We start from the raw sequence: 23,204 nt of genomic DNA, 5'->3' as shown, positions 1-23,204 counted from the left end.
CCATTTTGAATTTTTTTTCTATTCATCGAGTAGACCTTCGGACCCTGAACATCTCTTGCCAAGAAACCACACTTCCATCTTTTATACCCTCCGAGCTGGACACCGGTGAAATTTGTATGGCGGCCATCTTTTCTTCGCCATTTTGAATTTTTTTTCAGCTTTTTGGCAATTGGATGACGTCATGAATGACATTTGCTCGAGCACCCCCCACCTATCTTCAATACCTTAAGCGGGCCCTCCACCCGTCTCCAAAACCCTCAATCATCAGCTCTCTCCATAATTTTGGCTTACTAAGTTTTTGTTCTCTATACGACACCATCAGTGAAAAAAAAATTTTTCATACAAAATTTTACAGGAGTTTCTTAGTCTCGAATCTCGAAAATCTCCCCAAAAGTGGCAACACCGGTTGCATATCTCCATACTGTCAGCCGAGATACACAATCGATTCATACATATTGACTTTCCAAAATGTTGCCAACTGCCTCAAAAACGTGATCAAAATTTCGAAAAATTCAAAAAATTACAAAATGGCCGCCAACTCTTTTTGCAGAAATAAATTACATCGTTGTACAACTTTCCCATTAACTACAGGATATACCGCTCCCGACGACGTTTCAATCTCTCCTCTCGCTCGCACCCACGCGAAAGGGGATACCGTGAAAAAGGCCATGTCGAAAAATCACTTTTTCTTTGATAAATTGCAGTGTTGCCAGTCTCCGGCGACAAAAATACCCAAATGTCATTTGTACGAGCAAAACACGTAATCGCTCATACTCGGATTTTGCTAAAAGTGCGTATTTCGATTTTTTACAATTTCCCGAAAATCTTGAAATTTCCCTAAAAGTGGGGTAATTTTTTTCCTCCAATCTATACCCCGAGTCTATACGTACAATCGCTTGATAGAAACCGAATCGCTCCGATGTTGCCAACTTTGAGATATTTAACTTTTAAAATTGCGTTTTTTCGTACCTCGAACAAAACGGTCTCCATGACAGCCGCCATCTTGAATTTTTAAAAACCACTCCCGTTTTGTCAAAATACAGGATAATCGTGGGCGAAACCAGAAAAAATAATTATCCTCGATTACCCCGTTTCGGATCTGTGGCGCCGCGGTTCGGGGTCGAAAAATCAAAAATTTTAAAACGCTACGGCTCGGCCGCCATCTTGTTTTTCCAATTTTTTCCACATTTTCTGGTAACCGTTTACTACATTATTTAATAGTTGCGAGTTTGAACGGAGTGCCTTAAAAAACAAAGGAGCTGCAAAAATCACGACGGCCGCCATCTTGTTTTTCCGAAATGTCATAATTTTTCCCCAGTCATCTCCCCCACCCGAACACATCTCCCCTACATCATTATATCGTTTTCCGTCTCTTTCTAGGAGAACAATTATGTCAATGAGTCAGTGGTAATTGAGCTATATATAGTATAATTTCCGATCATTTTCGTATCGTTTTCTGTTTTTTCTGGGAAAACAATAATTATGTCAATGAGATAGTCAGATATTCGTCATACATTTTCTATGGGAGAATAAATTTCGCCATTTTGAATTTTTTTCTATTTATCGAGTAACCCTTTGGATCCTGAGCTGTACACCGACGAAATTTGTATGGCGGCCATCTTTTCTTCACCGTTTTGAATTTTTTTTAACTCATTGCTAATTGGATGACGTTTCGAGTTGTTTGAGCACTTCCAAACCTATTTTCAATATTGTAAGCGTGCCCTTCACCCGTCTCCGAAATCCTCAATCATCAGCTCTCTCCATATTTTCCATCGAATGATTTTTTTTCTTTATACGGAACCACGATTGAAAAAAAATTCATACAAAGGTTTACAAGGGGAACTTTTGGGAAAAGTACGGAAAATTACCCCAAATGTGGCAACACTGTTTGCAAATTTCGATACTGCCGGCTGAGTCACACAATTGATTCATACAAGTCGACTTTCCAAAATGTTGCCTACTGCCTCAAAATATGACCAAAATTTTGAAAAATTCTAAAAAAAATTCAAAATTCTTTATTGTATTAAACCGAATTTATTTACCCTGAAAACGATACCCATATCTATTTTTATGAAAAGTATAAGTCCGCCATCTTGTATTAGAAAATGAATATCATTATCAAAATGCATGTCCGCCATCTTAGATTTCAAAATAAATGTCTTTATCAAAATCAGCTCCCCGCAAAACCTAGAAAACGACACCCATATCCATTTTTGGTTAAAAGTACATGTCCGCCATCTTGGATTTCAAAATAAACGTCATAAACAAAATCAACTCTCCGGAAAATCCAAAAATTGATACCCATATTAATTTTTAGGGTTTCTTACCTAAAAAGGAAAACGGAACCCTTATTGGATCAGTTTGTTGTCTGTCTGTCTGTCTGTCCGTCCGTCCGTCGTGTCTGTCAAGAAAACCTATAGGGTACTTCCCGTTGAGCTAGAATCATGAAATTTGGCAGGGGAGTCCGACTTGCACTTGGCCAGTTTTTTATTTGTAAAAAGCGCATGTCCGCCATGTTTAATTTAAAAATAAATACCACCATCAAAATTAGCACTCTGGGAAACCCTGAAAACGGTACCCATACCCCGCCATTTTGGATTAGATAGAAAATGAATGTTATTATCAAAATCAGCCCTGAAAAACCCTGAAAACGATACCCATATCTATTTTTTGTGAAAAGTGTAAGTCCGCCATCTTGGATTACAAAATGAATGTCACTATCAAAATCAGCACCCTGGAAAACTTTGAAAACGTCAGTAATTTCTATTTTTTGTGAAAAGTATAAGTCCGCCATCTTGGATTAGAAAATGAATGTCATTATCAAAATCAGCACCCTGGAAAACCCTGAAAACGACACCCATTTCTATTTTTTGTGAAAAGTATAAATCCCCCATCTTGGATTAGAAAATGAATGTCATGAAAATCAGCACCCTAGAAAACCCTGAAAACGATATCCATATTTTTTTTTTGTAAAAACGGGGTAGTTGTGGATAATAATTCAGTAGGGTGCGTGTCATCTTTTGTCAAGAAACCACTCATCAATGTTTTATACCTTCCAAGATGGACACTAACGAAATTTATATGGCGGCCATCTTGTTTTTCTAATTTTTTCCATTTTTTCTATTAATCGTTTATTACTTTCTTCAAAAATTGCGAGTTTCAACGAAATCGGCCGGAAAACAAAAGAGTTGCAAAAATCACGTAGGGCGCCATCTTGTTTTTTTGAAACTTCATAATTTTTCTTGACTCCTATCCCGCATCCGAACATATCTTTCGAACATCATCGTATCATTCATTGTCTTTTTCTAGGAGAATGAGACATTCAATATTCGCCATACAAAATGTATGGAAGAATAAATTCCGCAATTTTGAATTTTTTTTCTATTCATCGAGTAAACCTTCGGACCCTGATCATATTTTGCCAAAAAACCACTCTTCCATCTTTTATAGCCCCCGAGATAGACACCGACGAAATTTATACGGCGGCCATCTTGTTTTTCCAAAATTTTCCACTTTTCCTATGAATCGTTTACTACATTCTTCAAAGATTGCGAGTTTCAACGAAATCGGTTGGAAAACAAAAGAGTTGCAAAAATCACGTCGGCCGCCATCTTATTTTTCTGAAATATCATAATTTTTCCCTACTCATATCGTGCACCCGAACATATCTCCCGAACATCGTCGTATCGTTGATTGTTTCTTTCTAGGAGAATAAAACATAAAATATTCGCCATACAAAATGTATGGAAAAATAAATTCCGCCATTTTGAATTTTTTTTCTATTCATCGAGTAGACCTTCGGACCCTGATCATCTTTTGCCAAGAAACTACTCTTCCATCTTTTATAGCCTCCGAGATAGACACCGACGAAATTTGTACGGCGGCCATCTTGTTTTTTCAAAATTTTCCACGTTTTCTATTAATCGTTTACTACATTCTTCAAAGATTGTGAGTTTCAACGAAATCGGTTGGAAAACAAAAGAGTTGCAAAAATCACGACGGTCGCCATCTTGTTTTTCTGAAATGTCATAATTTTTCCCTACTCGCCTCCCCCACCCGAACACATCTCCCCTACATTATCGTATCGTTTTCCGTCTCTTTCTAGGAGAATGAGACATTCAATATTCGCCATACAAAATGTATGGGAAAAAAATTCCGCCATTTTGAATTTTTTTTCTATTCATCGAGTAGACCTTCGGATCCTGATCACCTTTTGCCAAGAAACCGCACCTCCATCTTTTATACCCTCCGAGCTGGACACCGGCGAAATTTGTATGGCGGCCATCTTTTCTTCGCCATTTTGAATTTTTTTTCAGCTTTTTGGCAATTGGATGACGTCATGAATGACATTTGGTCGAGCACCCCCTACCTATCTTCAATACCTTGAGCGGACCCATCACCCGTCTCCGACATCCTCGATCATCAGCTATTTCCAAATTTTTCCTCGATTTTTTTTTTGTTTTCTATACGAAACCATCAGTGAAAAAAAAAATTTCATACAAAATTTTACAGGAGGAGTTTTTGGGGAAAATCTCGAAAATCTCCCCAAATGTGGCAACACTGTTTACATATTTCGATACTGCCGGTTGAGTCACACAATCGATTCATACATGTCGACTTTCCAAAATGTTGCCAACTGCCTCAAAAACGTGATCAAAATTTCGAAAAATTAAAAAAAATACAAAATGGCCGCCAACTCGTTTCACAGAAAGATTTTACACGGTTTCATAATTTTCCTATTAACTACGGGATATACCGCTCCCGATGACGTTTCAATATTTCCTCTCGCTCGCACCCACGCGAAAAGGGATACCGTGAAAAAGACCGTGTCGAAAATCACTTTATCTTTGATAAATTCCAGTGTTGCCAGTCTCCGGCGACAAAAATACCCAAATGTCATTTGTACAATCAAAACACATAATCGCTCATACTCGGATTTTGCTAAAAGTGCGTATTTCGATTTTTTACAATTTCCCGAAAATCTTGAAATTTCCCTAAAAATGGGGTGATTTTTTCCCACCGATCTATACCTCGAGTCTATACGTACAACCGCTTCATAGAAGCCGAATCGCTCCGATTTTGCCAACTTTGAGATATTTAACTTTTAAAATTGCGTTTTTTCGTACCTCGAACAAAACGGCCGCCATGACAGCCGCCATCTTGAATTTTTTAAAACCACTCCCGTTCTGTCAAAATACAGGATAATCGTGGGCGAAACACGAAAAAATAGTTATCCTCGACTACCCCGTCTTGGATCTGTGGCGCCGCGGTTCGGGGTCGAAAATTCAAAATTTTCAAAACGCTACGGTTCGGCCGCCATCTTGTTTTTCCATTTTTTTTCACATTTTCTATTAACCGTTTACTACTTTCTTTAAAGATTGTAAAATTCGATAAAATCGATTGGAAAACAACGGAGCTGCAAAAATCACCTCGGCCGCCATCTTGTTTTTCCGAAATGTCATAATTTTTCCCCAGTCGACTCCCCCATCCGAACACAACTCCCCTACATCATTATATCATTTTCCTTCTCTTTCTAGGAGAACAATTATGTCAATGAGTGAGTCAGTGAGTGGTAATCGAGCTATATATAGTATAACTAGTGTTTTGCTCGGTGCGCGAGCTGCTAAAGCAGCTCGCGTGACGTGGTTAGGTTGATAAGTATTAAAACGAATTTATTTATTAAGATACAAAATTCACCCCAAAAACACCATAAAAGGACACCCATATCGAATTTTTTCTTAAAAAATGCATGTCCGCCATCTTGGATTTCAAAATAAATGTCGTTATCATAATCAGCACCCTGGAAAACCCTGAAAACGACATCCATATCATTTTTTGTAAAAACGGGGTAGTTGAGGTTAATAAAGTAGGGTGCGTGGGTGCGCGGACCACTAAAGTGGTCCGCGAGCATGCAGAGTTTGTTCCACCGAGTAGACCTTCGGACCCTGATCATCTTTTGCCAAGAAACCACTCTTCCATCTTTTATAGCCTCCGAGATAGACACCGACGAAATTTGTACGGCGGCCATCTTGTTTTTCCAAAATTTTCCACTTTTTCTATTAATCATTTACTACATTCTTTAAAGATTGCGAGTTTCAATGAAATCGGTTGGAAAACAAAAGAGTTGCAAAAATCATATAGGCCGCCATTTTGTTTTTCTGAAATGTCATAATTTTTCCCTACTCATATCGCGCACCAAAACATATCTCCCATACATCAATGTATCGTTTTCTGTCTCTTTCTAGGAGAATGAGACATTCAATATTCGCCATACAAAATGTATGTAAAAATAAATTCCGCCATTTTGAATTTTTTTTCTATTCATCGAGTAGACCTTCGGACCCTGATCATCTCTTGCCAAGAAACCACACTTCCATCTTTTATACCCTCCGAGCTGGACACCGGCGAAATTTGTATGGCGGCCATCTTTTTTTCGCCATTTTGAATTTTTTTTCAGCTTTTTGGCAATTGGATGACGTCATGAATGACATTTGCTCGAGCACCCCCCACCTATCTTCAATACCTTAAGCGGGCCCTCCACCCGTCTCCGAAACCCTCAATCTTCAGCTCTCTCCAAAATTTTGGCTTACTAACTTTTTGTTTTCTATACGACACCATCAGTGAAAAAAAAATTTTTCATACAAAATTTTACAGGAGTTTCTTAGTTGAAAATCTCGAAAATCTCCCCAAAAGTGGCAACACCGGTTGCATATCTCCATGCTGCCAGCCGAGATACACAATCGATTCATACATGTCAACTTTCCAAAATGTTGCCAACTGCCCCAAAAACGTGATCGAAATTTCGAAAAATTAAAAAAAATACAAAATGGCCGCCAACTCGTTTCACAGAAAGATTTTACACGGTTTCATAATTTTCCTATTAACTACAGGATATAACGCTCCCGATGACGTTTCAATATTTCCTCTCGCTTGCACCCACGCGAAAAGGGATACCGTGAAAAAGACCGTGTCGAAAATCACTTTTACTTTGATAAATTCCAGTGTTGCCAGTCTCCGGTGACAAAAATACCCAAATGTCATTTGTACGAGCAAAACACGTAATCGCTCATACTCGGATTTTGCGAAAAGTCCGTATTTCGATTTTTTACAGTTTCCCGAAAATCTTGAAATTTCCCGAAAAATGGGGTAATTTTTTTCCTCCAATCTATACCTCGAGCCTATACGTACAATCGCTACATAGAAGCCGAATCGCTCCGATGTTGCCAACTTTCAGATATTTAACTTTTAAAATTGCGTTTTTTCGTACCTCTAACAAAACGGCCGCCACGACAGCCGCCATCTTGAATTTTGAAAAATCACTCCCGTTCTGTCAAAATACAGGATAATCGTGGGCGAAATCAAAAAAAATAATTATCCTCGATTACCCCGTCTCGGATCTGCGGCGCCGCGGTTCGGGGTCGAAAAATGAAAATTTTGAAAATGCTCCAGCTCGGCCGCCATTTTGTTTTTCCAATTTTTTCCACTTTTTTTATTTATCGTTTACTACTTTCTTCAAAGATTGCAAAACTCAACGAAATCGGTTGGAAAACAACGGAGCTGCAAAAATCATCTCGGCCGCCATCTTGTTTTTCTGAAATGTCATAATTTTTCCCCAGAGGGTTCCCGAAACCGAACACAATTCCCCTACATCATTATATCATTTTCCGTCTCTTTCTAGGAGAACAATTATGTCAATGAGTCAGTCAGTGAGTCAGTGGTAATCGAGCTATATATAGTATAACTAGTGTTTTGCTCGGTGCGCGAGCTGCTAAAGCAGCTCGCGTGACGTGGTTAGGTTGACAAGTATTAAAACGAATTTATTTATTAAGATACGCAATTCACCACAAAAATCCACAAAACGACACCCATATCGATTTTTTTCTTAAAAAGTGCATGTCCGCCATCTTGGATTTCAAAATAAATGTCGTTATCAAAATCAGCACCCTGGAAAACCCTGAAAACGACATCCATATCATTTTTTGTAAAAACGGGGTAGTTGAGGTTAATAAGGTAGGGTGCGTGCGTGCGCGGACCACTAAAGTGGTCCGCGAGCATGCAGAGTTTGTTCCACCGAGTAGACCTTCGGACCCTGATCATCTTTTGCCAAGAAACCACTCTTCCATCTTTTATACTTTCCGAGATAGACACCGACAAAGTTTGTATGGCGGCCATCTTGTTTTTCCAAAATTTTCCACTTTTTCTATTAATCGTTTACTACTTTCTTCAAAGATTGTGAGTTTCAACGAAATCGGTTGGAAAACAAAAGAGTTGCAAAAATCACGTCGGTCGCCATCTTGTTTTTCTGAAATGTCATAATTTTTCCCTACTTGCCTCCCCCACCCGAACATATCTCCTCTACATTATCGTATCGTTTTCCGTCTCTTTCTAGGAGAATGAGACATTCAATACTCGCCATACAAAATGTATGGGAAAATAAATTCCGCCATTTTGAATTTTTTTTCTATTCATCGAGTAGACCTTTCGATCCTGATCCTCTTTTGCCAAGAAACCGCACCTCCATCTTTTATACCCTCCGAGCTGGACGCCGGCGAAATTTGTATGGCGGCCATCTTTTCTTCGCCATTTTGAATTTTTTTTCAGCTTTTTGGCAATTGGATGATGTCATGAATGACATTTGGTCGAGCAACCCCCACCTATCTTCAATACCTTGAGCGGACCCTTCACCCGTCTCCGACATCCTCGATCATCAGCTATTTCCAAATTTTTCCTCGATTTTTTTTTTGTTTTCTATACGAAACCATCAGTGAAAAAAAAAAATTTCATACAAAATTTTACAGGAGGAGTTTTTGGGGAAAATCTCGAAAATCTCCCTAAATGTGGCAACACTGTTTAAATATTTCGATACTGCTGGTTGAGTCACACAATCGATTCATACATGTCGACTTTCCAAAATGTTGCCAACTGCCTCAAAAACGTGATCAAAATTTCGGAAAATTTAAGGAAAATACAAAATGGCCACCAACTCTTTTTGCAGAAGCAAATTAGATTATTTTACAACTTTCCCATTAACTAAAGGATATACCGCTCCGGATAACGTTTCAATCTCTCATCTCGCTCGCACCCATGCGAACCTATCGTCCCTGAAAAAAGACCATGTCGAAAATCACTTTTTCTTTGATGAATTCCAGTGTTGCCAGTCTCCGGCGACAAAAATACCCAAATGTCATTTGTACCAGCAAAACACATAATCGCTCATACTCGGATTTTGCACAAAGTCCTTATTTCGATTTTTTACAATTTCCCGAAAATCTTGAAATTTCCCTAAAAATGGGGTAATTTTTTCCCACCGATATATACCTCGAGTCTATACGTACAACCGCTTCATAGAAACCAAAACGGTCCGACGTCGTCGACTGGGAAAAAATTTAATTTTAAAATTGGGATTTTTGGTACCTCTAACTTAACGGCCGCCATGACAGCCGCCATCTTGAATTTTTAAAAACCACTCCCGTTCTGTCAAAATACAGGATAATCGTGGGCGAAACCAGAAAAAATAATTATCCTCGATTACCCCGTTTCGGATCTGTGGCGCCGCGGTTCGGGGTCGAAAAATCAAAATTTTAAAAACGCTACGGCTCGGCCGCCATCTTGATTTTCCAATTTTTTTCACATTTTTTGTTAACCGTTTACTACATTCTTTAATAGTTGCGAGTTTGAACGGAGTCCCTTAAAAAACAAAGGAGCTGCAAAAATCACGACGGCCGCCATCTTGTTTTTCCGAAATGTCATAATTTTTCCCCAGTCATCTCCCTCACCCGAACACATCTCCCCTGCATCACTATATCATTTTCCGTCTCTTTCTAGGAGAACAATTGTATCAATGAGTCAGTGAGTCAGTGAGTGGTAATCGAGCTATATATAGTATAATAACTAGTGTTTTGCTCGGTGCGCGAGCTGCTAAAGCAGCTCGCGTGACGTGGTTATGTTAACTTTATTATATTTAACCAAATTTATTTATTAAGATACACAATTCACCACAAAACGACACCCATATCAATTTTTTTCTTAAAAAGTGCATGTCCGCCATCTTGGATTTCAAAATAAATGTCGTTATCAAAATCAGCGCCCTGGAAAACTCCGAAAACGACATCCATATCATTTTTTGTAAAAATGGGGTAGTTGAGGTTAATAAAGTAGGGTGCGTGGGTGCGCGGACCACTAAAGTGGTCCGCGAGCATGCAGAGTTTGTTTCACCGAGTAGACCTTCGGACCCTGATCATCTTTTGCCAAGAAACCACTCTTCCATCTTTTATAGCCTCCGAGATAGACACCGACGAAATTTGTACGGCGGCCATCTTGTTTTTCCAAAATTTTCCACTTTTTCTATTAATCGTTTACTACATTCTTCAAAGATTGCGAGTTTCAACGAAATCGGTTGGAAAACAAAAGAGTCACAAAAATCATATAGGCCGCCATCTTGTTTTTCTGAAATGTCATAATTTTCCCCTACTCATATCACGCATTGAAACATATCTCCCATACATCAATGTATCGTTTTCTGTCTCTTTCTAGGAGAATGTGACATTCAATATTCGCCATACATTTTCTATGGGGAAAAAAAATCCGCCATTTTGAATTTTTTTTCTATTCATCGAGTAGACCTTCGGACCCTGATCATCTCTTGCCAAGAAACCACACTTCCATCTTTTATACCCTCCGAGCTGGACACCGGCGAAATTTGTATGGCGGCCATCTTTTCTTCGCCATTTTGAATTTTTTTTCAGCTTTTTGGCAATTGGATGACGTCATGAATGACATTTGGTCGAGCACCCCCCACCTATCTTCAATACCTTGAGCGGACCCTTCACCCGTCTCCGACATCCTCGATCATCAGCTATTTCCAAATTTTTCCTCGATTTTTTTTTTGTTTTCTATACGAAACCATCAGTGAAAAAAAAATTTTTCATACAAAATTTTACAGGAGGAGTTTTTGGGGAGAATCTCGAAAATCTCCCCAAATGTGGCAACACTGTTCACATATTTCGATACTGCTGGTTGAGTCACACAATCGATTCATACTTGTCGACTTTCCAAAATGTTGCCAACTGCCTCAAAAACGTGATCAAAATTTCGAAAAATTAAAAAAAATACAAAATGGCCGCCAACTCGTTTCACAGAAAGATTTTACACGGTTTCATAATTTTCCTATTAACTACAGGATGTACCGCTCCCGATGACGTTTCAATCTTTCCTCTCGCTTGCACCCACGCGAAAGGGGATACCGTGAAAAAGACCGTGTCGAAAATCACTTTTACTTTGATAAATTCCAGTGTTGCCAGTCTCCGGCGACAAAAATACCCAAATTTCATTTGTACGAGCAAAACACTTAATCGCTCATACTCGGATTTTGCGAAAAGTCCGTATTTCGATTTTTTACATTTTCGCAAAAATCTTGAAATTTCCCGAAAAATGGGGTAATTTTTCCCCACCAATCTATACATCGAGTCTATACGTACAATCGCTTCATAGAAACCGAATCGCTCCAATGTTGCCAACTTTGAGATATTTAACTTTTAAAATTGCGTTTTTTCGTACCTCGAACAAAACGGCCGCCACGACAGCCGCCATCTTGAATTTTTAAAAACCACTCCCGTTCTGTCAAAATACAGGATAATCGTGGGAGAAACCAAGAAAAATAATTATCCTCGATTACCCCGTTTCGGATCTGTGGCTCCGCGGTTCGGGGTCGAAAAATGAAAATTTTGAAAACGCTACGGCTCGGCCGCCATCTTGTTTTTCCAATTTTTTTCACATTTTCTGGTAACCGTTTACTACATTCTTTAATAGTTGCGAGTTTGAACGGAATCCCTTAAAAAACAAAGGAGCTGCAAAAATCACGTCGGCCGCCATCTTGTTTTTCCGAAATGTCATAATTTTTCCCCAGTAGACTCCCCCATCCGAACACAACTCCCCTACATCACTATATCATTTTCCTTCTCTTTCTAGGAGAACAATTATGTCAATGAGTCAGTCAGTCAGTGGTAATCGAGCTATATATAGTATAATTTCGCTTTTAAGCTTGCTTATTTTATGTGTTTTTCTAACCATCAAGAGTAGGTATCATAGAAATAACTTGCATGCTTCTTGTTAACAACCTAACAGGATCTATTTCTTACACTTGGATTTTGAAAACAGTTAAAAAAAAATGTTATCTTCTCAAAAATTTCGTAAAATGTGTGTCCAAAATCCATAAATTGAAAAAATTAAAGTACCTATCTATATTTGATGTTAGCTAAATTTTATTTACGATTTGAATTAGAACTTTCTTAAACATTCAAATTTTGTTTTTTTTTTCTCTAGGTCCAGCAGCAAAAGGTGAACTGCTCTACAAAGGAGTCTTTGACTGCTTGAGCAAGACATACAGAACTGAGGGACTCCATGGTCTCTACAAGGGATTAGGCCCTCTCTACCTCAGGATAGCACCCCACACGACACTTTCCTTGGTTATTTGGGATATGTTGAATATATTGATCAGTAATAAAAACAGATAGCAATATATGCCTTTTATTTAAACTCAATGAAGAAGTACATAATATATACTTAACATGGTTTGTAGTAAAGAGTCGAAGTCTGTCGAAAAAGCCCTCAAGCAAAAAATTAATCAAAATACAATAATCCATTCATGTTAGCAGTTAGTTAGCCACCTTACGGCCATACGTTAGCATTTAAAGTAACAAGAACACACTACAAGCAGTTAAATAAAAAGGCTTGGTTTAATAAAGCAAAAGCTTGAGCAAAAGAAGATGAAAAGCCTGAATAGTGCCAGTTAGAATAATTTTGCTGTGTGATAAAAATTGCTTTCGGGCCAAGTTTCGGGCAAAATTTTATTTAAGTAAGCAAGCAAGCACGCACTAGAAACAGCTAAGTAATTAAAATTGCTGAAAAAGTAACAGTTACAATAATTGCGTTTTCTTTTGCATGTTTGCTGTATTTTTCTTTCATTGGATTAATTCATTATTGTTCTTTTGGAACGTTGTTTTTTGGTGTGACACAAAAGGGGGAGTGAAATGAATCTCCCAATCAACATCCGAAGATTCGCAACTGGAACTGATTTCTTCATCATCACATGAACAGCTATTTGAATCATCTACATGTTCCTGGAAATCTATTCGATCATCTCCACTTTCTGGCAAAATACCAACAGCCTGTTTGTAAGCTGGTAAACAAACATTCTCACACGCTTCTGGATAAACAGGATCAGACCATGCCCCGTTTAGTGCAGCTCTTGTGAGCCGCCTCTGGATTTTCTCCTTCTTCTTTATCTTAGCTTTATTGTTCAAAGTTTCAATTTTGTATATCAAAGGCGTATATTGTTCATTTAATTCTTTCTGCTTGTCGGCAGATGCTTGCAGTTCCACATGGTAGTGCCCATTTCGTTTGCAAACTATAAGCGTCGGCTTCTCTTCTACTTGTTTCTTGGTACGTTTAATGTGCTCGACTCTTTCTGCGGTTGACTTGTTAGATTTTGCTTTGTCAAGCATTCGAAGTAACCTGTTAGATATGGCACCTGGTTTCCAACCACGGGAGACCTTTGGAGAAATATCACAGATTAGTTAAACTACTTACTTTAAAAGGCAGTCAAAAAAAAATTAAAAAAAAAAAAACAAAAAACTTACTTTATGTAGATTGTAGACTACAGAAACGTAAGATTCTAAAGTTATAGAAATTGATTAAAATGAAACATTAAGTAATATTCCAAATTTATTTTCTCTTAACAATTAGGTGTCGTAACGTTACAAAATTTAACTTAGCACAATACCAAATAAATAAACTACTACTTATGAATTAACATCAATCAAAGTTTAACTAGGCACATCACAAATTCTAACACCAAAAAAAAAAAAACAAACTACAGGACAGCAAATAGCCAGAGCATCAGTATTATAACAGTGTTGCAACATTCTTATTAGAAAGGGCGAGTAATCTTTCTCTTTGTTGTTGTTTCATTACTTCTGCATTAATGAAGGAATGGAAACACGGGACGTGGAAAGAACTTAGACTTATGCCTTGTTCAGTCAACTTGGCTATCCGTTCAATGGGCCGCCTATTTTTATGGTCCTTCAATCTAAAATAAATTTTATTGCCATGATCATTCACGGCTACTATTCCTTTATCCGATGGTACAGGATGATGGCATTCATAACTTTTTTGGAAACTCCGATAAAATTTCATACGACTTACTCCTTTCTTTCCAGTCTTTGAACGTGGTAAACGATAAACCGTTGACGGTTGAGGTATTCTTACATCTTCTCCGCGTTCCAACATTTTTTGTAACTTGATTAAAAGTAATTTTCGATCTTCGCCGTGACCGATAATTCCTAATTCCGATAGATGTCTAGGAGAAACATCACCAAAACAACTCCAACTACCTTCTGATTTTAATGGAGTCTTTTCTATTTTGTCGCGTGGCTTCCCTTTTCTCCTAGCAGCACCACCATATCTCTTTTTCATTGACTCCATAGCCTTCGGATAAAATTTCCATTTACCTTTACTGTCAACATAGCCATCAACACCAACGACTAACCATTTGCCGTTCATAGCTTGAAATTTTCCAGTATCTGCTTCCACTTGTTCACCACTTGGTCCTATAAAATTTATCGGAGCCCACTTACCATCTGGTGCTATATATCCATCTATATTTATTTCTAACCACTTATGATCTGGACTCCAAAATCCACCTAAATCACTACACTCCTGTTTTCCATCAGGACCTTTAAAAAATCTAGGTATGGGATTTCCAAATCTATCAAATAGTTTAACTTTATAATCTAAATAAGTATACTGAGACCCGTTATCTTCTTTCAAGACTTTTTTCCCTTTGTGAAATGGATCAAATGTAGCATTGGGCGGCGTAAATTCGACTAACCACTCGTCTGAATCTGTATCGGAACCAATAGTTGACGACTTATCTTCAGAACATGAACATGACAGGTCCATGTTTGTATCCTTAGCAGATGGTATAGCTGGATAACATGTACATGGAAGATCTTCAGCATCTGGTAGAATTCCGAGAGCTTGTTGATATGTTTTTAAACATATTTCATGGCACATATCTCTAAATGCACTTTGGATGAAGTTGCGCTGAGCTCTTTCAAGACGTCTTTGCTCACGTTCTTTTCTCTTTAAACGTTCACGGTTTTCTTCCTCAGTTCGGCCCACTGTAAATGTTACTACAGGTTTGTCTTCGTATGGGTTTTGGTTAAGTGCTCTTGGTTTTGAAAAAGATTTCATAGTCTCCATTGTGACAGTGTATTCTCCATCTTTTTTATGAACCATAAGTAGAGGTCGTTTAAGTGGCCGTTTCTTCTTCCCTAAATCCTTCCTTTTCTTTTTAGATATAATTTGACCTGGATGTCGTGCCATCCGTAGTAATCTTAGCACGTGCTTATTAATAGCTCCTGGCTTCCACATGGGACGGTACTATGAAAAATAAAAAAAATAAAAATACAGTTTATGCAAGATATTAACAATTTAGAAAAACGATTGAGTAATTTAAAAATTACCTTCAAACCTGGCACATTTTCCGATGACCAAAGCCAACCCATACGCTTTGGAACATTATCTAAAGTACCTGTACACGGTAGAGCACATTTGCTGTGTCCTATTTGAGGAGCTGTAGATTAAGTTAGGATTATATACTTATTACTTAAGTGGTCTTACAAATGAAATACAAATTACAAGAGTAATATAATAATACATACGTATACCTTTGTAGCCGTAGTTGAATTTGAACCTATCGTCTTTTTTTTTCTTTCTACTCTTTTCGGATTCAATGCTTTTCTTTTCAATAACTGTTGGGCGCCTATCAGTTATTGTTCTTTGACTAGACCTGATACTCGTACTTCTTTGGTCATCGCCTTTTTTCCTACTATCGCTGCCAGATGTGCTCCAAGTTTTTAGTTTATTTTTATCAACCAGTTTATGAAAAATCGGGCATGGCATAGCATCTTCAAAAGCTGTCTTGCGAATTCCATCATCGCCTGCTATTTCATATCCACCACAAATTGTGCAATATGTTGTTTTCCTAATACTGACCAAACCACACTCACAAGTACAAAAACAAGGATCATGACCAATTTTCATTTTTGTAATAACTCCTCCTACGACTTCCTCAACTGTCTCCATTACTTTAGAACAACAATCAATTTTTTGACCGACATCTAATAATATACGATCATCGGGTGACGGTGGCAGTTCTCTGTGTTTTTTATAATTGCATGTAAGTTCTTTGCATTTTGTTACGTTAATTAAATGAGAAGCTTCTACTGGTAAATCCAATACATTATCCTCACAGGAACCAAATTCTTTATTCAAACATTCACTATCACATTTTTTGAAACCTAGTTTCTTTTTACTCTCCGTAGATTTTTCGGGACTTTGGTCACCTGAGACAACTTTTGGGGAATTTTTTCCCGCAACATCAGTTTCTACTGTAAAATATCCCACCTGATAAACTTTGTTACCAAAAGATCCCATCGGATCTCCAAATATGTAACGAAAAAGATTATTTTGTCTATAATCTATTGATGAACAGGATTTCCCGGAAACAGCTGTATTTTTATGTTCCTTAGAAATATCTATATCACTTTCAATACAACCAACTTCTTGTACTATACTTTCTGATTTGAGTAAAATTCGTTCATTAGAGATTTCTTTAGCGTTATCTGAAGTATACATTTCTTTGCTTGATACGCTGATTAGAGATTTAGTACTTGCATCAATTAGAGATTCGTTGTACATCATTTTGTATTTATTTAAATCAATCAATGAGCAGTTCTTGTTAGATATCGACCTGATCTGACTTATTGTTTTATCTTTTAAGTAAGTTAACTTTAAACTCATATTAATTGTAAAAATTCGCCGTGTGGTTAACTCATCAAATACGTTGTATTCTCTTTCAGTGTAAGCTGGTGGAAATGCTGATTTCAAATGATCTTTAGTCAAATAATTTAAATATTCATTACTCCATGGAATAATAGTTGATCCAAGGTATTGTTCAGGGTCCTTGCTAATAAGTATTTCCAAAGGATATTTCTTCATAAGAGAAACAAGATTCGATGTCTTGTTTACTATCAAAATTAATTGCCCCATATGGGTTCTAATTTTTGATTCTGATGTCCTATCCTTAAGATTATTCTTTTTCACCTTGTCTGCTTGTTTAACATTTTTCGTTCCTGTTTTCTTTGAGTAAGGAGTTGGACTTTTCAAATATACCTTGAACACATCGGCGAATTGACCAATAATTTTCATTTTTTTGTAATGCGTGTAACTCCACAAATCTTTTATAACTATCTCAAACAAAAACATTGAATCCGCAAGAGCCATTTTGAGATTTGTGGCAAATATATTAATTAATTAATTATGGAATTCATATAAATACCCACTTGTAATTTTAATGACAGCCAAAAGTTTTATTTAAAAGACCATTTCATGACAAGATATTTTTGTAATGTGTCGGAAGTTGTCTGAATATGAAATTTAAAAAACGAACATCGGCCAGTACCTCCAGTACTACCATAGTACCAACCTACCTACTGTTTTGAAATATAAACGCAGAACCTATTTACTTAAATATAATTTTGTCTAGCTCATATCCATACACGGAAGTAGGAATCAGCTAAGATATGTACGATCATCAATAGGACGATCACAAAATTATCGCAATATTTGAACTATTAATCTAATGATCTATAAAAAAATATCAAGGAGAAAAGCAGAGAAAACAAATGATGAGTGTCGGGTTTTATTTCAAAGAGTACTTAGTACGAACATTAAAAAAAACATTAATAAATTACCATAGACATAAACTACTAGTTACAAAATATATCTAACTGAATAGGTTTTTGTGAGAAAAATAGTGACTTCACTATTCGTGAAATATTGATCTTGATGCTATTATACTTCCAGATCTAACAGTAACTACTTAAAACATTCTGCGTTTGGACAGGGTATTTTTTCTGGTCTGCGAAAGAAGAAAAACCTTTTGCTGGTGTATTTGAAGCTCTATTTGTTTTGACCGGTCGCTTCAGTTCGGGCATGTCGTCATACATCTGTAATTCTTCCATAATTTCTCTATATTTCTGTAATTTCTTTGCTTCTTCGGCATTTTTCAACCAAGTTGAGTTCAACAGTCTGTTTCTTTCGAAGTTAACTGATACACTCATTAGTAAAGGATTTTTTTGCCTACCAGACGAGTACGATACGATTTTCTTTACCTTACTTTGGTCCGTAGGATTTTTTGATAAAACTGGTGAGGTTGTTTTAGCATCCTTGCTTTTGGGACTAGTGTTCATTCCTAATTTATCTTTAGGATTAATTTTCTCTTTAGGTGCTTGTATATTTTTTGGTGTTTTACCTCGCATAGAACTCGTCATTGTGACCGATTTTGAAGGTGACGTTGATCTTAGGCTTCTACCTGTTCGTTTCGAGTACCATGCCCATTTTCCATCTTTGTCTATATAACCATCGACTCCTATTTTTAAATGCCGTCCTGAACTATCGGTAAAAGAGCCCTCCTCTGCTGAATAAAGCATACCATCAGGGCCAACGAAGTTCATAGGTGCCCACCGGCAATCGGGTCCGATGAAGCCGTCTTTATTGATTTCAAGCCACACATGATTGGGACCCCAGAAACCTCCAAGATCACTACACTCTTGTTTTCCATCGGGACCTTTGAAAAATCTTGGGACAGGATTTCCATATCTATCGAGCACTTTCACTTTGTAATCTAAGTAGTTATATTGACTTTCGTTGTCGGCTAAGATTGGTGGATGTTTTGCTTTAACGTCCCAGCGAGCTGCAGGTGGCGAGAACTGTATAACCCATTCATCACCATCAGTATCACTGCTGGAGATCTCATCTTCCTCAGAGCAGGAACACGAATCTATTGGTGGGCTTACACTTTGAATTGCTTCAGTATGGCATGGGCACTCGGGGTCATTCGGGTTCGGTAAAGGTAGCACGCCCATCGCTTGATTAAACGCCTTTACACAAATTTCTTGGCATCGGTCTCTAAAAGTTGATTGTAACAATCGACTTTTTCTCCTTGTTTCTCTTCGCTCTCGTCTTTCTCGCTGTTTTTGAATCTTTAGTTTCTCCTCCTCGGTTTTCCCTATCGTGTATATAAGAGGAGGTTTCTCATCATATGGATACTGAAACACAAGTCTTTCCTTAGAGTACTTTTTGAACACCTCCATTTGAACTGTGTATTCGCCTTTTTCTTTCTTCACTACTATAGTAGGCTTATGTTCAATTTTCTTCTTACGCTGCATCATAGCCCTTTTTTTCTTTGCTATAATATCCACTCCTTCTCTTATTGCCCTATAACGCCTTACCAAAATTTTGTTAGCTGCTCCTGGTTTCCATTTCGGTCGAGGCTGCAACACATTACATTATTTGTTGATCGTTTACTTTATTGACGTAAAAATACGAGTGCTCACAATAATTATTGATTATTGATGTATACAATCAAAATAATTCAAGTATAACTACTTATTCTTAACAACAACAATAAATTAATAGCTCCGTAGAGAATATTATAACGGAGAACGGGCAGCAGCGTCCTCTGTGCTATCAACTGCGATCACCAACGCGTTTGCCCAGCGTTGTGATAATGGGCAAGCCCGCCCATTGGGATAGGCCTTTAGTCCAGCAGTGGATTGTTATAGGCTATTGATGAGGTATAAATACAAGTTATTTTTTATTTATTTAAGCAAGCAAAGTTTTTTCGCTCCGTAAAGTTGCTAATTTTGAATTGTGTGGTGTTAGAAATTAAAAGACTTTAAACTTACAGCCTACTTATACTACACGACAGGTCTACTATAAGTCATGGCTATATAGGGGTGGGGACGCCCCGTAAACCTGCACAGCTTCCGCGCTAACCCGGTGCGAAATAGCGCGGGTGACATGCGGGGAGTTCCCCCCACCTCATACCCCGATTGCCATGTCGACCTGGCGCATTGTATACCTACGTGTACTAACACGCACTTCACCAGTTACTTTTACTGAACACCAATTATTAAGTAAATCCGTTTAAGTACCTTCATGCCAGGAACATCTTCAGCGGTCCAGTTCCATCCCTTAGATTTAGGCACAAGTGGATATGGATATTTAGCTTCTGGTCTCTTCACCACGACTGGCATTACTAAAATGAGAGCGTAGGTGATAAAATTGAGAAAATGTAAAGTATTGACTCCACGGTAATGGGGTTTCTAGAGTTGATTAAATCAATGATTCTTGAAATCTATTCTCATTTCTCAGGGCAGGCAAACACAGATAATATTATAGGTAGGTATAGCGCATAACAGAGACGATTCCTGCGATATAGGAGTGGTGCGGAAGGGTAACTGCAGTTATAACAGATTTATTTATTTATTTATTGAAAAGGTACACAAAACAGGTTGTTACTAAAAATGGTACAAACATAAACACAAAAAGATCCTAATCTAAGTGACAACCCCAAATTGACGAATCACCACCATCTCCCGCACCACTCCACTATCGCAGGAACGTACTCAATTATGCGGTAGGCCTGTGTAGTAAATATATAATCAAACTATACTCAAGCTTACCAGTTGGCTCTACGTTTGCGGTGAATTTGCCCACTTTCTTCTTCTCAGGTTTAGTTTTATCTCCTTTGACAGTTTTTATTTTTTTTTCGTGCATAATTTTCATGGAACGAGAACTAGAACGAGTTCTTTTATCCCCATAACCGGTTTTTGAACCAGATTGCGTGCGTGAACTTTTATTACTTATAGTATCTGGTTTCTTAATGTCTTCATCTTCTGGCCATGGACTATTAACTTTGATGGCCTTTTTATCATACAACTTATGATAAACTGGACATGGATGCGGCTTTGCAAACTCAGGCATTTGTTCAACATCTTCGCCTAAACATTCATATCCACCGCAAACATTACAATATGTAGTGTTTTTAGAAAATTTAAAAGTACATTCGCAGTCACAAAAACATGGATCATCTTCCGCTTTCTTATCTATTTGATGTTCCATACCATCTACTATAAAGTCTTTTACTTTTTCGGCAACATCACATGATTTCACACAACAAGGATTATAAATATCATCAAAACGTATGACGATGTCGCTATCTGCCGGGCTAGGTGGTTCCACATTTGTAGGACAAACAGGATCAAGGCATTTTGATTCACCACCTGGCATAAATTTTTGTTTATCTGTCAAAGTAGAGCAAACGCTTTTAGAACATGTGTTGGATGTTTTCGTGCTAGGGCAATCGGTAGAACAGTATTTAAACTTAGATGATTTGTCCGTGCCAGTTGGCGATGATGTTCCTGAACTTCCCTTAAATTTGGCAGATTTGCCTGATTTTTCCGTTTCACTTGGGGATCTTGTTCCAGTGCTGTTCTTATCAATGTCATACTCTACAGTGAAGTAGTATACATTATACACTTGCTTATCTTTAGATTTGAAAGGGCAAGCTTTTCCGTCACATTTACTTTCGTCACTGCTAGTTTCTGCACAATCCTTAGAGCACGAAGAGTCGCAAGATTCCTTTTTAGTGAGAGCGTCTTGCATTGTCTTTAAGCAAGCGCACTGTGTTGACAAGCCCTCCAACGTAGATCCTTGAGCGAACATACCCTCGTGCCGAAGGAATTCTTGAATTTTTTCCGCTATTCGGCACTCATTACTCCCACATGGCCCAATTATGTTGTTAATGTCAATCTCTTTATTATCTTCTTCAATAAGCTTTTCAATGTATTCCCTCAGGTCTCTGGCGACTTTACAATCGGCCCTTCCACAAGGTCCTTTGATATTAGCTATATCAAACGTAGTTCCACGAGAGCTTTCTGGTTTCTTCCCAGCATTAATACACATCGGGCAGGGTCCAGATTGTACGTCATTCTTAAATCTTTCTGCGATTGGTCCTTCTGGCCAGTTTGTTTCTTTGCAATAACACAATTTGTCTATATCGGTCGCTTTGATTCTAGGTCGTATCGTAGGACGCGGTGTTAACATTCTCATATTGTCGTTACACGATACAATTATCTTTCTTACGTAGTCTATAATGAAATCAATATCAGGACAAGTCTCTGGCGCTTTGTATATTGATTCCGGTGGTTTATCTGCGTTATTCATACAACAGTAATCTCCATCATTAAAGAACGTAAGATTAGCTCCGGGAGCATTCTTATAATCGGCGTATACTATTTTAATTGGATCTTTATCGATCACGAAATTGTTTTCTATTTTGTTACAGTTCTCTTCGAATTCCTCGTCTGTAGTTTTTAATGTACACATGTACGAAGTGGTTTTTGAATTGATGCCTGTATATAAAACCTTTTTAACTGTAGGATCTTCGGAAAGTGTCCGAAAGGCCGTTGTCACTTTATCGGTCAAATAAGTTAGTTTTATCTGAAGGCCGATCTTTGCCATTAGTTTTGCTTTACCCTCTTCAAAGATGTTGTAGTCATCGCAAATAGTAATAGGTGGAGGTTCTTCCCAATTACATATCTTTTCCAAATATGTATAAAAAGCGGGATCCCATGGAATGAATGTACCTCCGATATAAGTCAAATTATCTTCTTTACTCCATAAGGACAATTCTAAAGGGAATTTTTTCATGGTTTGAATTATGAATTCTGCATTGCTTGAAAATAATACAGACTGACCCGATTGAATTACAGGTTCAGGAGGTGGCTCTACTAAAGCACCTGTTTTACTCTTTTTGCCTTTTTTAGGCTTCGGCGGTTTCTTTTTACCTTTTTTGCCTGGTGGTTCTGGAGGCAGAGGTGGGGGCTCTGGTATAACAATTTGCATAGTTTTAGGATCTTTAAGTTCTAAAGAGAATATATCAGCAAAATCACTTCTTATGATTAAATGACGACTCTCTACCATACTCTTAACGTTTCCCACAACTACCTCAAAAAGGAACATAGCGTTTGATACAGCCATTATTCTGCTTTTTTTGAACTTTTCATTTAGATACCGGAACGTACTCGGTAGCTGTAGAGGGTACTTTACATTTTTTAACAAACGCTAGTGGAAAATTTCGATAAATATTATTTTAAATCATGGATTTACTAAAAATTTAAAAGCACCTTTGATCTAAATAACAAAACTCAATGAAAATGTTTTCGACGCAGTCATATATTTTTTTTCATCTAACCAGTAACATTCAAGCCAAGTTTCTGAACGTCATCAGCTTG

The 23,204-nt window shown here is 37.7% G+C and overlaps 3 protein-coding genes across 6 annotated transcripts in view; 1 reads left to right on the top strand and 2 right to left on the bottom strand.

Annotated features, from left to right (window-relative positions):
- The window catches only part of LOC123878548 (solute carrier family 25 member 35-like), a 32,480-nt gene extending 19,961 nt beyond the window's left edge, over positions 1-12,519 (top strand). For both annotated transcript variants that reach the window (XM_045925815.1, XM_045925804.1), the window contains exon 6: positions 12,322-12,519. In XM_045925815.1, the coding sequence (XP_045781771.1) occupies positions 12,322-12,512 (191 nt within the window). In that variant the 3' untranslated portion in view covers positions 12,513-12,519. The remainder of the gene's footprint in view (positions 1-12,321) is intronic.
- A 13-nt stretch (positions 12,520-12,532) lies between these two features.
- LOC123878544 lies at positions 12,533-17,473 on the bottom strand. 3 transcript variants are annotated; one of them, XM_045925788.1, is made up of 4 exons: positions 15,729-17,473; positions 15,525-15,634; positions 13,918-15,441; positions 12,533-13,550 (listed from the first exon to the last, which is right to left on the bottom strand). In XM_045925788.1, the coding sequence occupies exons 1-4, from the start codon at positions 17,344-17,346 to the stop codon at positions 12,960-12,962; spliced, it is 3,843 nt and encodes a 1,280-aa protein (XP_045781744.1). In that variant the 5' UTR covers positions 17,347-17,473; the 3' UTR covers positions 12,533-12,959. The 3 variants fall into 3 exon arrangements, 1 of the variants encoding a protein (XP_045781744.1); XR_006798842.1 differs by having other exon boundaries at positions 13,441-13,550; positions 13,638-15,441; positions 15,723-17,473; XR_006798843.1 differs by having other exon boundaries at positions 13,441-13,550; positions 13,638-15,441.
- Positions 17,474-17,746: 273 nt separating this feature from the next.
- LOC123878543 lies at positions 17,747-23,121 on the bottom strand. Its single transcript, XM_045925764.1, has 3 exons — positions 20,592-23,121; positions 20,061-20,164; positions 17,747-19,397 (listed from the first exon to the last, which is right to left on the bottom strand). The coding sequence occupies exons 1-3, from the start codon at positions 22,948-22,950 to the stop codon at positions 17,931-17,933; spliced, it is 3,930 nt and encodes a 1,309-aa protein (XP_045781720.1). The 5' UTR covers positions 22,951-23,121; the 3' UTR covers positions 17,747-17,930.
- Positions 23,122-23,204: the final 83 nt, after the last annotated feature.

The sequence above is a fragment of the Maniola jurtina genome, chromosome 3, assembly GCF_905333055.1.
Source record: "Maniola jurtina chromosome 3, ilManJurt1.1, whole genome shotgun sequence".
In the NCBI taxonomy this organism is placed as follows: domain Eukaryota; kingdom Metazoa; phylum Arthropoda; class Insecta; order Lepidoptera; family Nymphalidae; genus Maniola; species Maniola jurtina.
The sequence above is the reverse complement of the archived record's forward strand: the minus strand, read 5'-3'. Positions and strand labels throughout refer to the sequence as shown.

Bases quoted from the DNA above. Each gene is read 5' to 3' on its own strand.
- LOC123878544 (XM_045925788.1), bottom strand. From the start codon at position 17,346: ATGGCTCTTGCGGATTCAATGTTTTTGTTTGAGATAGTTATAAAAGAT. The intron at 15,635-15,728 runs GTATACGTATGT...CTTAATCTACAG, and splicing joins ATTCAACTACGGCTACAAAG to CTCCTCAAATAGGACACAGC. The intron at 13,551-13,917 runs GCAACACTGTTA...ATTTCTCCAAAG, and splicing joins CCCTTTCTAATAAGAATGTT to GTCTCCCGTGGTTGGAAACC.
- LOC123878543 (XM_045925764.1), bottom strand. From the start codon at position 22,950: ATGGCTGTATCAAACGCTATGTTCCTTTTTGAGGTAGTTGTGGGAAAC. The intron at 20,165-20,591 runs GTAAGCTTGAGT...CTCTCATTTTAG, and splicing joins CGCAAACGTAGAGCCAACTG to TAATGCCAGTCGTGGTGAAG. The intron at 19,398-20,060 runs GTACTTAAACGG...AATGTGTTGCAG, and splicing joins AAGATGTTCCTGGCATGAAG to CCTCGACCGAAATGGAAACC.